The 15,122-nt window shown below is 34.1% G+C and overlaps 1 protein-coding gene across 1 annotated transcript in view; it reads left to right on the top strand.

The window, feature by feature from the left end:
* The first annotated feature begins 352 nt into the window (after nucleotides 1-352).
* Nucleotides 353-15,122, top strand: part of LOC104162140 (A disintegrin and metalloproteinase with thrombospondin motifs 19-like) — a 44,816-nt gene continuing 30,046 nt past the window's right edge. The window contains exons 1-2 of the mRNA XM_009700798.1: nucleotides 353-422; nucleotides 1,401-1,506. Coding sequence (XP_009699100.1) covers nucleotides 353-422; nucleotides 1,401-1,506 — 176 coding nt within the window. The remainder of the gene's footprint in view (nucleotides 423-1,400; nucleotides 1,507-15,122) is intronic.

Raw genomic sequence — 15,122 nt, forward strand, 5'->3', positions numbered from 1 at the left:
TGGAGCATAACATTTGAAATAAAACATTACATTTCAGAGCATTTCTTACTTCTCTTATTTTCAATAGAGTTAGAATAAATTATACCTACATTTAGCATGATGTCATTTGAAAGGCTTCATTTTTTTTGCTTTAAACAAGTTTTGCCTTCTTTTGTATCCCAAATTACTTTTACCCCTGCTTCGTTTTTTCTTCCTTCTTTGGAAAGAAATAGTAAAAGTTAAAATATTCTGCCTTATTCAAATCTAATTTGTGGTTGTTTTGTTCAGTCCTGAAAAACATTTTTTGTCACATGAGTTCTGTATCCAAAAGCTTTCAGCCATCTCTGTTGAGAGCAACACTGCCAGACTAGTGATGGGGTTACTGCTTGAATTTCATGTCGTGGATGAGGCATTGCGTTCACAGACTGACAAATACTTGGATTGTAAGAAGAATGACTTTCATCTCGTTAACTTAGAAAGAAAATTATGACTAAATTTGAAACACTGTCAGGCTTTTCATCTTGACCTTTACATGCAAATATCCAGCAAACATGTTGATCCAGAGGGCACCATTCCCTTGAAAGGATGTGCCTGGGAAGAAGACCAAACACTTGAAACAGCATTTTGATTGCGTACTCCAAAATTTCAAACAACGAATGACGACAATAGATCCCCTCTAAATGTATTTGTGGTCTGAAAAAAATTACCATTACCCAAATTAAGCTGCATGTTCCTCAGGCTTTTACAGTTGCAGACATTCTACTTTTCAGAAGCTGAACTTGAACTCAGAAGCCTACCATTCAGGCTTCTGTTTTTTGAAAGCTTAGGTATTATATAGTACAGGTATTATAGCCTCTACAATTAATGTGTTTGTCAGACTGCAGTCTCCTACAAATTCTAGTTCTGTGACACCTGACTCTTTTACACATTTGTAATGCTGAACATTGTATCAGTACTTTAACAGTAATAATGTAGAGGTACGGTTCTGTGCTTTGCATTCTGTTCCTTGGAGTCTGTCGGAGGAAATACGTGTTCAGATTTGTGCCCTGTTGCTGTAGACATCTGTTTTCATTTACAGTAGTATCGATATTCGTATGTGTGTTCTATCACGTCTCATTAAGGTACCTAGCAGTGCTTTTAAAGAATGCATTTTCTGCACATTGCAGTCTGTGTAATCAGGTAATATTACCTGATAGTAATATTGCCACTGGTTGCTATTTCTTTGCTATCTTTTATCCAGTTTTGTGCTAAAATTGGTCATTCTGGCTTATGAGTAAGTAAACCTTTGTTGGGTATCTGTTTATATATTTGGATGACTCTGACCTCAATAAGGTTTCAGACCTGTTTGGGGTCAATAATACGATAATACCTAGAGTTAGTAATAACGAAAAATAATGGAATGTGGTGGTTGTGTTTCCTAGGTATAGCGTATCTGAGTGGAATGTGCAGTGAAAAACGAAAATGTATAATTGCAGAGGACAATGGTCTGAATCTCGCTTTTACCATTGCCCATGAAATGGGTCACAAGTAAGTACATGGGTAACAAACCTTAGTATTTTTTTGCATGTAATATTACTATGATTTGATTAATTTGATTGTGTACTTCAGTTTTTCCTTTTTTCTTTTAGGAATGCTTTTAAATTTGATGAAAAGTTTGGAGAACAGTGTTTTTGTTATTAATAACCATAGTGATATAATGATAGATAGTATGTAAATTAAGAAAATGTTTACAACTTGGAGAAATCTTTATAACTACACAGTAAATGGGTTAGCTGGAAGGACTGACATTGTCTAGAGGAAAAGCAGGTGCCCCAAGATGTTTTTTCTTTTGGGACTGTGGTATTGTGTAGCAGATCCAGTTCTGGCTATTGTTGCCAACAAACATTTTAATGAGATCATGAGTTGGAAGAACTCTAATTTGGTTTTCTCAGGATAGATCTCATGAAATTGTATAATAGTCATCGGTCATTGCAACATTAGTATTGTTTTTTCCTTCCCTTAATAGAAAAGAATGACAAAGTTAAGGTGAAGGTAGCTATCCTTTACAATTGGATTGGATGTTTTTGCTCATTCCATGAGGAATATTTTGAAGCAAAAGTGAAAAATTCTCATGTTGCAATAATCAAATTTGTCAGTGAAAGTTGTACTTCACTCTTGACTTCAGTACTTGTTAATTTGGTTTTTTTTAAATAATAAAATAAAATAAAAAGGAAGTGTGTATTAATCTGTCATTTTTACCTACAATGTCTGCTCCAGATATCGGTGTATACATTTTTAGAATAGCGGTTTCAGAGTGGCAACAGAGAGAGACATTTTGTTAAATCCTTTGAACCTCTGAATGTTGAGGTTAGGTATCTTAGGACAAACACTTGGAATTAAGAGTTACTTGGTTTGAATTTGATCAAAGCTGTCTGAAAACAGACATCGTAGCATCTAGTGTTGAAACATGAAGTTGATTACAAGAAAGAATTGGAACTCAAAATATTTCTATTTAAAATTTGTCCCAGATGCAAAATAAGCAAATTCAGAGCAATTATGTAACTTGGAGGAAAAGGGTGATGTAAGTATTAGATGCTGCATGAAATTGACCTTTTCTGTTTTTTCTTTTTTTGAGTTTTCATAACTGCAGAAAACAACTCCAGATTAATGTAAGAAAGCCTGTTTGAGTGATAGTTATGATGAAGGAAGGACTTTAAAAGAAAAATTTGCTTGTGTTTTGTAGCCACATGCTGTCCTTTTTCTTTTTTTCACTGTGGTGTTTGCTAATATTGGAAAAGAGGATGAGTAGAGGAAGACTCATTTTCTGTACACTTTTTCTTATGACAGTAAACCAAGAATAAGGGGAAAGAAACAAAAACTGAATATGATCTGCAGATAAGTTCACTGATGAAGTAAATTCGAAAATTGTTTTAGGCAGATATAATAATACCAGATAATTTAGAGAAATGTAAGTACTACTTTATACCCTGCACAATAAAAATACATTTAAAGAATAAAAAGCTTGGTGGCGGAATTAGTGGATTTGAAAAAAGAGGCAGCTTGATCAACAAGAAATGTAACACCTTATGCTTTCTGAGAAATAGAGATGTACAAAATCCCAGATGCAGAAAACAGGAAGCAGGTATAAAATTCTTGCAAGGTTATGGGTGATGTGTTAGTTCTGCACTAGCAAATCTGAGAATGTGGGATACTGGTTTTATAAAGAAGTTTTTGTCTTGCAACAGACAAGTTAGACCTATCTTTGACATTCTAAGGTCTGCTGGATGCCAAACAGTATCTGAAACAAGTTAGGGAAGCTCACTGTTGCTGCCTAGCAGTTCTTCCAAGACTGCTGCACAGGCCAGGCTTTATAACCCTTGTTGCAACCTTGCAAGGATTTTATACCTGCTTCCCGTTTTCTGCATCTAGGATTTTGTACATCACCATTTCTCAGAAAGCATAAGGTGTTACATTCCTTGTTGATCAAGATGCCTCTTTTTTCAAATCCACTAATTCTACCACTAAGCTTTTTATTCTCTAAATGTATTTTTATTTTGCAGGGTATAAAGCAACTTGAAATATTTTCATGGCTTTGCATTGCTGTGGGAGTGAGGAAGAGAAAGGATTTAGCATGATCTTTCTACAGGGACATAAAAACTAAATTGCTGATATATGAACCTGGGAAAAAATATTAAGGGCTACACTACAAAATTTCAGAACTTTCAAATCCCTCCATATTAACTCAAATAAATTTGGAAAAATAAATTGTGATAATACTCCAGCCATCGTATTCTCACTGAAATAATGGCATTTGGATGTCCTTAGAGACATTCTTACCTTTCTCTGCAGATACTGTCATAGACATTAAAAAACAATAGAAATAAACCAAACCTGGTTTCACAGTAAAGGGCATAACGTTATTTGAACCACACATTTCTTCAAGAAATTCAACCTCATGAAGGCCAATAACAAGTCACATAGAAATTAGGAAGACTACCAAAACAATGAAAGAATAAGTAGCCAGACATATACAAACAGCTGCCACAAAAAAATAAAAAATAAGGGGCAGCCTCCATAGAAAAATATGCAGAGGCATTCAGCTTGATCCCTGCTTCATTATGGAGCCAAAGTCCTTAACCATTGTAATCTGAAATAGAGTGGTCTTGCACTAAAGAGAGTAAGGTGATATTTCAGAGACGTTTGTTTTCTCTGTGTGACTGTCTCTCTCTACCAGCCTAGCCCTGGCGATTGCAAAGAAGCCCACTAGAAGTAGCTGACCCTTTGTGGAGGGACAATGTAAAAATATTTGAAGACAAACACTTGAATGAAGGTCCCATTGTAAAGGACCTCAAGTGATTCAAATGTAACTAAAGTATTTCTCACAGAGATTTGTCTTGCTCGTTCTTAACTGTCTCAGAAATGGAGAGTAAATGATCACCATCTAGATCAGTCATAAATCCTTTCCTCTTTCAACACACCATGTTTTCTAGAAAACTTCCACAAAATCTTTCTGAATCTTGAAGTCACTTAACAATTACCTTTTTTTTTGGTCTGATATCTTTAACCATTCTGGTTGCTCTTATTGTTGTGAAGAGAGTCCCATTCAGTAGCACAGGAGAAGCAAAAGCTTTCTCAAAGACACTGCTTCTCGAAGTGTGAAGAAAAAGCCCTTAATTTTTTTGTCTTCTGTACAACAAATAATATACTTGCCCATAAATTATCATTAAAATAAACTCAAAATAGACTGTTGATTGTCGTTGATCAGCCTGAGAACATAAATAAATACATTCACAATTGCCATTGTTTTGATGAGTATAAAAGTACCTTTAAAAAAGATAACTGTTTGCTTTGGGAGGGCTTGTTTTTATACTCCAAGCTCCATGCTATTATCTATATTTTTTAAATTCATTTGTCTCTGGTAAAATCTCATGATCATTTGCAAACTCAGAACATTTTTGCAGACCTCTAATGTCACTGACATCATTCACATAATTACAGATTTAGGGGACTTGAGCAGGGATGGGGTATAGCCCCTGCACTGAAACCTAGATTTGCTTGCACAGGAACACAGTTGAAGAATTACAGTTAATAACATTGAATACTTCTGATACATTGATGTTTATTAAGTGTTGTGGTTTTCCTATTTTTCCACTTAAAACAGAAATATACTCAATGAAATACAATGGCAAACTAAACCTTACTTTGCAGTAGGAAGTGTCTTTTTTCTAGCCGTGTATATCTAAAAGTAGATGATGTTTTAATGATGTTGAGAATTAGTGTTGTAAGTCAACACTTGATTTTTGAGCTCCATCTTGAAATATTAGGAGCCAGTCTGTGTAATCAGAGATTAAAAACTATAACACATTAATGGATTTGGTTTTAATAATTAAATCCTACTTATTAAAATAACTTTAATGAGCAATTAGGTAATTATATAATGAAGTCATATTACAGAATAAAAACTAATGACAATGAATTAAAAGACATTGTCTCCATGTGAAGAACAGAAAAGAGAGAGAATGCTGTTATTTCAGTTATCAAGTAACACTTAGGTAGTCATTTTACTTACATGATTGCTGTCTGTGGGATATGACTCCTTCTTAAGTATGGGGAAATAAAGGCTAGATGTAAAGTGCAGTATCTCAAGATACGTTAATTAATAATTATTATGTGCTCTAAGTGTACTTTAAAAGTTGTTTTAAACAAGAGGTACTGGTGGCATTTCTCAGAATCAATTTCATACACATCCGCATGCTTTTTCTGGTAGGCGTTTTGTGAAATATGAAATGTACCTATTTTTAAAATCAGGATAGTCTACCAAGTATTTTGTAGTTCCAAACAGGAAGTCTGTGGAATTTTTCAATCACCTACTTAATAACTCATAAGTAAGTAATCTATTTTTTTGTGACAATATTAAACAATTGTATGAAATCCAATGGAACTCGAAGAGAGTTTTAAATGGGAGATTAGGAAATGCTAATGAAACATCAGTTGCTCCATGCATTTTTGTTATCACAGTCCAAAATATGATAACAGAACATAATAAGGTCAACAATGGTAATAAAAGCAACTGTCTACCAATCTTTGTGAATGAGTTACTCATGCAGAGTAGGGAATCTCATTAAAGTGACTTAAAAAAGAGCTATCTTGATATTTATAAGATTAAAGTAGTATTTTACAATTGAATTTGCGTTTAACAAGGAACAAGATTAACACATGGAAAGCAAAGGTATTAATTAGATTTGATAGAAACCTCCTTACCTCTTGAAAATCATCTCATCACAAGTATAATGAAAAACTTCAGGAGCGGTAGTGGTCACTTCCACTGATAAAACTGTGCACAGTAGGATTCATATTAGTAAGGATCACTAAATTAAGGCATTTGACATTTGACATTTTGTCCCAGATCTTAAATCGAAGTGTATGTTTAGCATTTATTTTGATTCCTTATGATTCATCTGCGAGAGAAAGAATGAAGCCTTACTTGATACCTCGGTGGATATGCATACAGACCACCCACTGTTTACGTTTTAATGGCTTTTCTATGCTGAGAAAGAAGCGTAAAAAGATTTTCCACGATAGTCACTCTGTTTTTCTCTTTCCAAAATACCTATCTGTGGGGTATACCAAGAATTCTGAGTCTCCTACCTGTTAGTCCAGCAATTTTCTCAAAGGTTAACTTCACCAGGAGAAGGTTTTGGGGGTTTGTTTGAAAAAAATAGAAGAAAACTCACTCTGGTCAGTGACAGCAGCCTTTCTTATGAATGAGGAAAGAGTCCTTCCTCTTCCATGTGCCTTCCCCTTTTCTGGGACAGACTACAAAGGCAGAATTTGTAGTTCCTGCTAACTCATGATAAGCATAGCTTTCTTTTGTTTCCCCAAACAAGGTAAAGTATCTATATGAGAACTATATTTGTTGGTATCTGTATTAACAGAATACACTTTTCATTCCTGAAAACAGGATTTAGATGAACAATCCTTGATTTGAATTACACTGCTGAAATTATCTACTTCATAGGACCTTTCTCTTGTTACATGAGATAGTTGACTTCTAGCCATGCAACAGATTGTACTGTTCTTATTTGGATAATTATTTAATTACATTTATTTTACAGTCCAGAATGTGAGATAAGTATTTTTTTAGAATAAATTAGAAAGTAAAAAAGTGACACTTTAATGCTGTTTTACTACAAAAGAAGAAAAATACTGTCTATCTGTAGTGCAATTTTCTGCTCTGAGAAGGCAACCAGATTCATTTTTCTGAATGCTCAAAACATTTCAGTTGATTAAGAAATGAACCATAAATGAAATAATGTACGATCTCAGGACAGCAGATCACAGTATGAAATTATAAGGTAAGCACTTGCTGAAGATACAAACCTGTTTCCTGCAGAAATAAATGCAGGTGTGGTAAGTTGAAGAATAGTTTTGAAACAATAACTAGTGAAAGTAGTAAGGAGCTCATGCTGTAGGAGGTGGTCTTTTGAGGTTCCTCAGCTGCAGAAACATTTCAGTACAAGTACAGTTCCTTTGCAGCTGCCTTCATTAGTAGAGAATGTTTCCCAAGCTTGTCCTGCAGTCTGTTACCCAGGTTTTTGATTTGAGAGAAAGAGTAAAAATATGAAACTACTAGATTCAACATGACTACATTTTATTTTATTAATGTTTTCAATGATTTTTTTTTCCAGCTTCAGGCCTTCTCATCTAAAATATAAGAACTTTTAAACCTCTGCTTTCATTTTTTTATATTTTTTTCACTCATGCTGACTTATAAATTTTTTTTGTAATTAGAAAGTTAAGAGCCATTCAGATTTCTAAATTTGCTGATCTAGGAAGATAAGAAGTTAATTTCTTGGAACCCACAAAGGCTTTTTCCTTATTTTGGCTTTGAAATACCAACTTTACTGTTGCTTGGGACCTTCTTGTTTCAGATTATGCTTTTCTATCTCTCCTTTCCTTGTTGTGAAACTGCTCCTCTATTTCTGTCTGTCATTCCTATACAGAAAGACATGTGCCTTCTAGTGCAAATCCATCCTTTTAAAATTTTGGGTGGTTTTTGTCATTGTTTGTATAATTTGTATACTAGCATGAAGGAGATGGGGTAGCAAAATTTTGGAGCCCTCTCATTCGAAACACTGGAACATCCAAGTGTGAGAAAATCCCTTCATCGCTACAAGCATAAACAATAAGTGAATGAATTCCTAGGCAGTACCGATGAATCTCAAAATATACCTATCTTTCAAATACTGTGCATAGCGTTTCTCTTGAAATAGATCTGTGTAAGAGAGGTACTGTGATGTCATATATTTAGCCAACTCTGATTTGTTGATAAATTGTTGACTTCAAAGATGTTTGCAAAGTGTAAGTTATTTAACCAAGGGTATATTGAGCTTACATGTTAGGATAGTTAGGATAGTAAATCATAATTTACTGATAAGTAAGCTAAACCTTTGTTCAGTAATGGTCATAATAGCACTCTGGGGTCCCTTTCTCTCAGAGGTCTTGCTTCCCAGCATCCTGACTCAGGTTATCTTGGGGTCCTACAATGTCAGGTGTTCCCATGGTAGTGGCTACTGAGTAAGAAGGAAGCTGCTGCAGAACTGTTGTGACACTGAGGACCATGCCATTAACCTGTCCCCAAATAATCTACTTCTTTCCTTCTCTCTCCCATAAATCCCTAATCCTGTGGGCTACAGAGGTAATGAATAGAAGGTGCAGGGGAAGTACCTGTCATTATGACCTCCTCCCAGCTGCATAGACTTTTGTTTTCCCCCCATTGCTTCTTTCGTTAACTTTGCAGTCTTTTTTGGCTAAAAAATGCTGGGTTTCTCAGTCCAAATTTAGATACATAGATACAGATATTAATCTATCTGTAAATATAGAAATATCCGTAGGTTCAGGTAGTTGGATACAGAAGCAACCTGACTGTCAGAGATGTTGAGTTCTAACTATTTTGACTGATTTTCATCATTACTGTGCTTTTTGTTCAAAAGAAAGTTATTGTTGACTGTCAACTGAAGTGTAGACATGGGAACCTAACTTTAAGCAATACAATTTGACAAGCACAACTGCAGGTTGCAGAATTGAGCTTTATAATTATTTTTAAAATACATGAACAACATACTATAAGAAATTATCTTTCCCATACACGTATTTGTGTCATTGAGAGATTTACAGAGAAATGGCTAAACTTCTCTGCAGTTCACACTTAGCTGCATAAAACATGGACATATTTTATATTATATTTGCCATTGGTTTACTATCTGTAGTAATATTTTCTGTCCTATTTGTTCAAAAATGTTCACTTTACAGGAAATTTTATCTATAAAGCATAGGACTTGTTTAATAAGAAACTACTTTTATTAAATTTACTCTTAATGAGAAAGATACAATGCTTCTACTTTCCTTTGTAACTTATTGTTTTGATAAAAGGTAATAGGGGGGTTTTCGCTTTGTATTGCATTTCAGCGTTACATATTCTTTATTTCAAACATGATTTATACAAGAATCACCCCAGTAGTTTCATCAAAAATGCTGCCTTTTCTTCTGTTAGATTAGGAAGACAATCCATAAGATAACTGTTCAAAACTATCGGAACAAAAAACCCACAGTGCAGTCACTGATCTTTAAAGCCTTTTTTAAAGTCTTTCTCTTTTTTTTTTTTTAACTTATTTTTATGAAGTTCAAAGTATCTATTGGATGTTCAGTCATACAAGCAGGACATTTAATACCCCTCCAATGATAGTAAATAGAAACTAATGTCAAAAAATAGCATTGTCCCCAAAAAGCAACCACAAGGTCCTTGAGATCACCTTGGATTCTGTCATTCAGTCTTCATGCTTTAGTATGTAAGTTCTTTAAAAATAGACTCTGGTCTTCCTGCATGCATATCAAAGCAGGCAACTGTGTTCCACAGTCATGAAGTTACACTGATTTAAATCAGCCTAGGATGTTATTAGGCAGATGGGTATATCATACCAAACTTCCCAGTGGTCTGGAAATGGTCCAACAAAATACACTTGCAGTAAGAGATGACAGAAGAGGATGCAGTTTATTACATACTGTGCATTTCCATTTACTCTTACTCTCAAAATTTATATGGTGATTCAAAACCATGAAAAAAAGGTTTTGCTTAGTTCAATTCCAAGAACAGACAGAGACTCAAGAAAGATCTTATTTTATGCAAACACATCACAACAATGCCTAGCAGAAATCAAGCCTCACTAGCCTTTTGCTGGTATCTAGAAAGCTGAAGAAAGAAACAGTTCAGGAAGAAAGGAAGCACTGAGACAGTTAAGTAGAACAGCGTCAGCATTTTTGGTAAGTTAGAAAGATATGGTAATTTTGTACTTGAAATTTGCAAGATTAGTTCACTCTTTCTCTAGCAAGGTATCAAGGCCTCCATTTCTGCCAGAGTGTAATGTTCCAGGATAGTTTTATATTTAATTTTCCTTAGAATAGTGTTTGTAAACTGAACAGTTTGTACTTGAACAACAGCCTACAGGATGCGTAGGCTTAATTGATAGTCCGATACATTGAAAATAGCTGTGAAAAAATTGGCAAGAGATCATAATAGTGTCAGTGATTTTTGTTAATAAGGAAACTTAATTTTTTGTTGGTTATTCACCAAGTACCTGATAGTTCAAAGTCTTTTTTCCTGATTACATATTTTATTCAATTTGAAGAATGTTATATGTCAATATTTTTCCTTGGCGTAAGATTATAATCATAAAATGTAGACATAATTGTTTATCTTGTAATACTGCAGTTTGCAGGATGTGCCATGGGATATTGTATTTGCTAGAAGTGAGTACTTTTCCTGTATTATATAGTCTCTGTAAAAAACTTTGACAAGGGGCGATATGTATCTTCATATTATGATGCCAAATACATCTTTCGCCTCAAAACTTTAAATTATTTATATACTTAAGTCAAAGGACCATGAGATGGTACTATGTCTAAATCCAGCTTCTTGAAGCATGGTGTTAGAAGTGTTGGAGTGATAGAGAAGAAAGCAGCTGTTTAACAAAAGTTACAAATTCAGCTGGACAGTAGCATATAGTATATATTAATGTCCATATATTAATATTCATGTTGTATTTTTTACCCAATTGTTTTAAGACTGAAAATGTAATCTGAGTTGCCAACATTCTAGAGAATGAGCAGTGATTCGCAGAAGATAAATACTCATTGAGTAAACATATTTCTTTTAATTTTTTCTTTTTATCATCAAATTATTAACAAGAAGATTTAAGTTTCCTTGTCCAGTAGATTCTTCCTTTGACGACAAAGTTTTTCCAAAAGAAATCATCTACCTTTTACCGTCATAGTTTCTCTGTAGCTGGGTTACATGCCTTTCAATTCACTTTACGCTAAATAATTCATTTACAAGTAGAACCATATGTCTTATCCCATTTATGCAATGGTCTGTGAAGCCCTCATATGTTTTAAAACACTTCCTAAAAAGTTGTACAAGACTTTTTATTTCACTAACTGGGATTTAAAAAAAAAAACACCAAAATGATATATAGTAATACATATTTTTTACATTCATTCTATAAAATACCTTATAGAAACGTTACTGTTCTGTTTCTTTACATAGTTTTCTCTATAAAGATAGTGTGATAACAATTTTTTTTTGTTAAAAAAGTGCAATACAAGTACTAACAAAGTAGTGCAGCTTCCGTCTCCTTGTCTGTGATAGTCAAATGAGTGGTGTTATTTTCAGTTATCAAATACATCCTTGTGATACTGTGGTATGCAAAATTTCAGATCAGACAGATTGTTGGGACAATTATTGTACTATTAAATGCCATACAAGCTTTTAAACCTTGTTGTTTCCAAGTCTATAGTTTAAAAACTTTTGATCATTCTAACATAGTACTGCATGTAATGCTGACAAAAAAGAAAACAGTGGAAATAATAGAGAGGATAACACTTTGTAATTTGTAATGATCTTTAATTATTTCTTATTTTTATTTTTTAAAGTAATACAATCCATTTTATGTCTGTGATTTATTTGCTAGAGTGGAAAAAAATCTATAGGATAATAATTGCAGTAAATTTACAAATGCTATGTAGTGATCATTTATAAAAATGTTAAAGAAATCAGATGGCACCCTGATCCCATCACACATCACAAGTATAAACTGGCAGCAGCCTTCAGAGGTTTACTATCTCCTTCAAAAGGGGAAAGATTTTTTCAATAATTTTCTTTCTGTCACGAACTTTAACTAGTACTATTATCCTGGATCTGCAGTTTACACTCAGCATTCCTCTGCTGCTTATATCTCTTGGGCTGAACTGTTATCTTTTAGGTTTTGGGAATCTATTTATACTGAATATTCCACAACCTGCACCTGGTTCCTTGGGTACTTGCTCTTGTGGTTTTTTTATCCAGCTCTTATTTCCTAACCTATCTCACTGTTAGTGATTGTAAAACTCTGAATAGAGGTAGTTCTCTTTAATCTTTTGAATTCCAGGGCTTTTTTATTTACAGATAGACCTAAAGCAATTCTCCACGTCTATCTGAACTCAACCAATTTATTGCTCCTATACTAAGTTTTTGATACTACTTAGTCTTTGTGCCTGCATTGCCCATTTCTAGTTTAATAGTATCATTCTTGTTCAGCTGCACTACCATGCATTTAATATGATGGTGATAACCAGGTCATCATCTGCCATTTGCAAAACACAGTGAAAATAATGAATAAATAATCAAAAGCTTTCCACCTGGAAGAGTGTGAGGTCACTGAGCAAATTCATGATGCTGTGAATGTAGCGCACATAGGACAATTTTGGAGTCCTATAGTGAGAAGAAATATAAAATAGCACTTTACAATGCAGACCTACTTCTTTCCAGGTGTGTGCATAGCCTTATTAACTTCTTTAAATATAGTATGATGACTGAGGACCCTTTCTTGAGATCTAAAAGAGCTTTTATTTCTTAATACTCAGTTATAATCAAATCAAATCAAAGTGTGGTACTTGGTATTTTTTCGGTATGTGGGTTCACACTGGGATGCATTTTATGCCTGCAAGAATATAACCTATTCCCTTGATGGCAGGAGGTACTGTCATCTGTCTTGAATCCAGCTGTACACATATAAATGCAGCAGTAGAGAATTGTAAAAGAGTTACATTTTAATTGAAAAATAGAACTAGTATTTTTCTCCTACTTTTGGTGCCCTGAGTTTTTAATTCTGGCTGCTAAGCAGAGAGAAGTTAAGGATTTTTCTTTGTAGTGTTCCTACAGCACATTAAATATCAACAGGGATCATCCTCAAAATTTAGCAGAGATTGTTCCAACTTTCTGCATGATATCACAAAAAAAAAATCTGGCAGTGTTTTTTAAACAAATTTTAGAGGTTTTATTAGATAAAAATATTTTTTCAGTTGACTTGACAACCATGTATAATATTAGTGGGGTTTTATTTGACCAAGGCTCTTTCTCAAAATACTTTTAAACTGAGATTATTAAAATATAGTTTACTTGCATAGTGTGAGTTGACATATTGCTAACATTTTAGTTAGGGAATGCATTCCATAGGATGCTTCCTACTTTCATACTATATCTGCCCTATATCATCTTTAACCAGAATGGGTGGAGCATTTTTATATATCAGTGAAAAAATAATGCTTCTGTTCTTAAAACAGAATTTCATTTATTTCCAGGTAGATATGATCTACTGCTTGTTAAAGTACAGCCCTGTCTTCTTTGTTCATTATATTTTTTCAGACTGTTAGAAAGTTATCCTCTTACCTCAAACTCCCTTGTCTTCCTACCACATGCACATAGTGTTGCTTTACTCTTGCATGAGGTTGAATGATCACAGCCGTGGGAGAGAGGAGCTTATGGACAGAGAGGACAATGTGCACAATGCTAGCATAATAAATTCTGTAGGAAGGGCACAGAACAGCACCTTGCACAGACAGAGGTTCTGTGGTGGCTTTGTTTTAGGGAAAGGATGCTGTTGTCTCTTTCATGCAGACAGTACAGCAAGGAAGGCTAGAAAATACCACGACCACCAGTGTAAGCATGTAATATTGTTGTATCCTTGATTGTTAATGGAGAAGTAGATATACATGGTTGCATTACTTTTTTGCTGGCTAAGAAGGTAGCAATGACTGTTCAGCTTCTTTCTTTCACCACACGTATAATGTGATGTGGTGAAAGAAAGCAGGAGTCAATACTACTGCATATCTACTTTTACGTGGTTTTGTAATTGATACTAGGTCAGATAAAAGTATGCAGTCACTACCGTGCTGTAGAAGAGATCAACAGTATGTATTGAGGAAAAGATTTCTGACAAGGTTTAAGAGCAGGTTCTGTTGCTACTTTAGCATAATCCTCACATATTGTCTTGTGATTTAATTAGTTGATGTTAACATGATGATCTGTGCTTCCCTTTTGAAGCAGCTATTTATTCTAATAGTTAAATACTTTGATACTGGTCTTCATTACTTGCCAGATATTTTGTGATATGTACTTAATTTGGAGGTGGAAGCATATTAAAGAATGAATACTATTGGATTAGTGCAGATGCTTTGAACTACATTTGGATGTCAAAGCAGAATAGGAGAAATGTTACAAAAGTGTAGCAGCTGAAGTATTGGAAGACAGTTGGAATTAGATTTTTTTTATGAATGCTTCATCTTGCTGATATACACAGTTATAAGTACAACAGTTTTTACCACTTCCTACCTTAAAAGATAATGCTGTCCTCAGACTCCACGTACTGATAGACTATATGGAATGCTTTTCTGGTAGCAGATTGGAAAAAAGGGTTAAACTGATGTTTGTGTGTCAAGGTAGCCAGTGGAATTGTCTTTTGAAACAGCGAAGATCTTGATTCAGCTCAGCACACATTGTTCTGGGTGATTTTACAGACTAGTTTGTGACAAAGTCTGACTTCAAGAATTGCTCTTCAGAGTGAATGGGAAATAATAGTGATCAGAAAATATGTTTTAGGGGGGTTTTATTGATTTTTAAATTTAAAAAATGTTTTAAATACTATATAAATGTGTTAATTCCCACTCTGCAGAAATGGAAGCCATCAATTCTATAATAAATTGTATCAACAAGATTTTGTGTACTTGTATGTTTTAAATGCTTTATTTTAAATCACACTGTGTGTATGATACTGGTAAATGAGTACTTTTGC

Source organism: Cariama cristata, unplaced genomic scaffold, assembly GCF_000690535.1.
Source record: "Cariama cristata isolate BGI_N322 unplaced genomic scaffold, ASM69053v1 scaffold15815, whole genome shotgun sequence".
In the NCBI taxonomy this organism is placed as follows: Eukaryota; Metazoa; Chordata; class Aves; order Cariamiformes; family Cariamidae; genus Cariama; species Cariama cristata.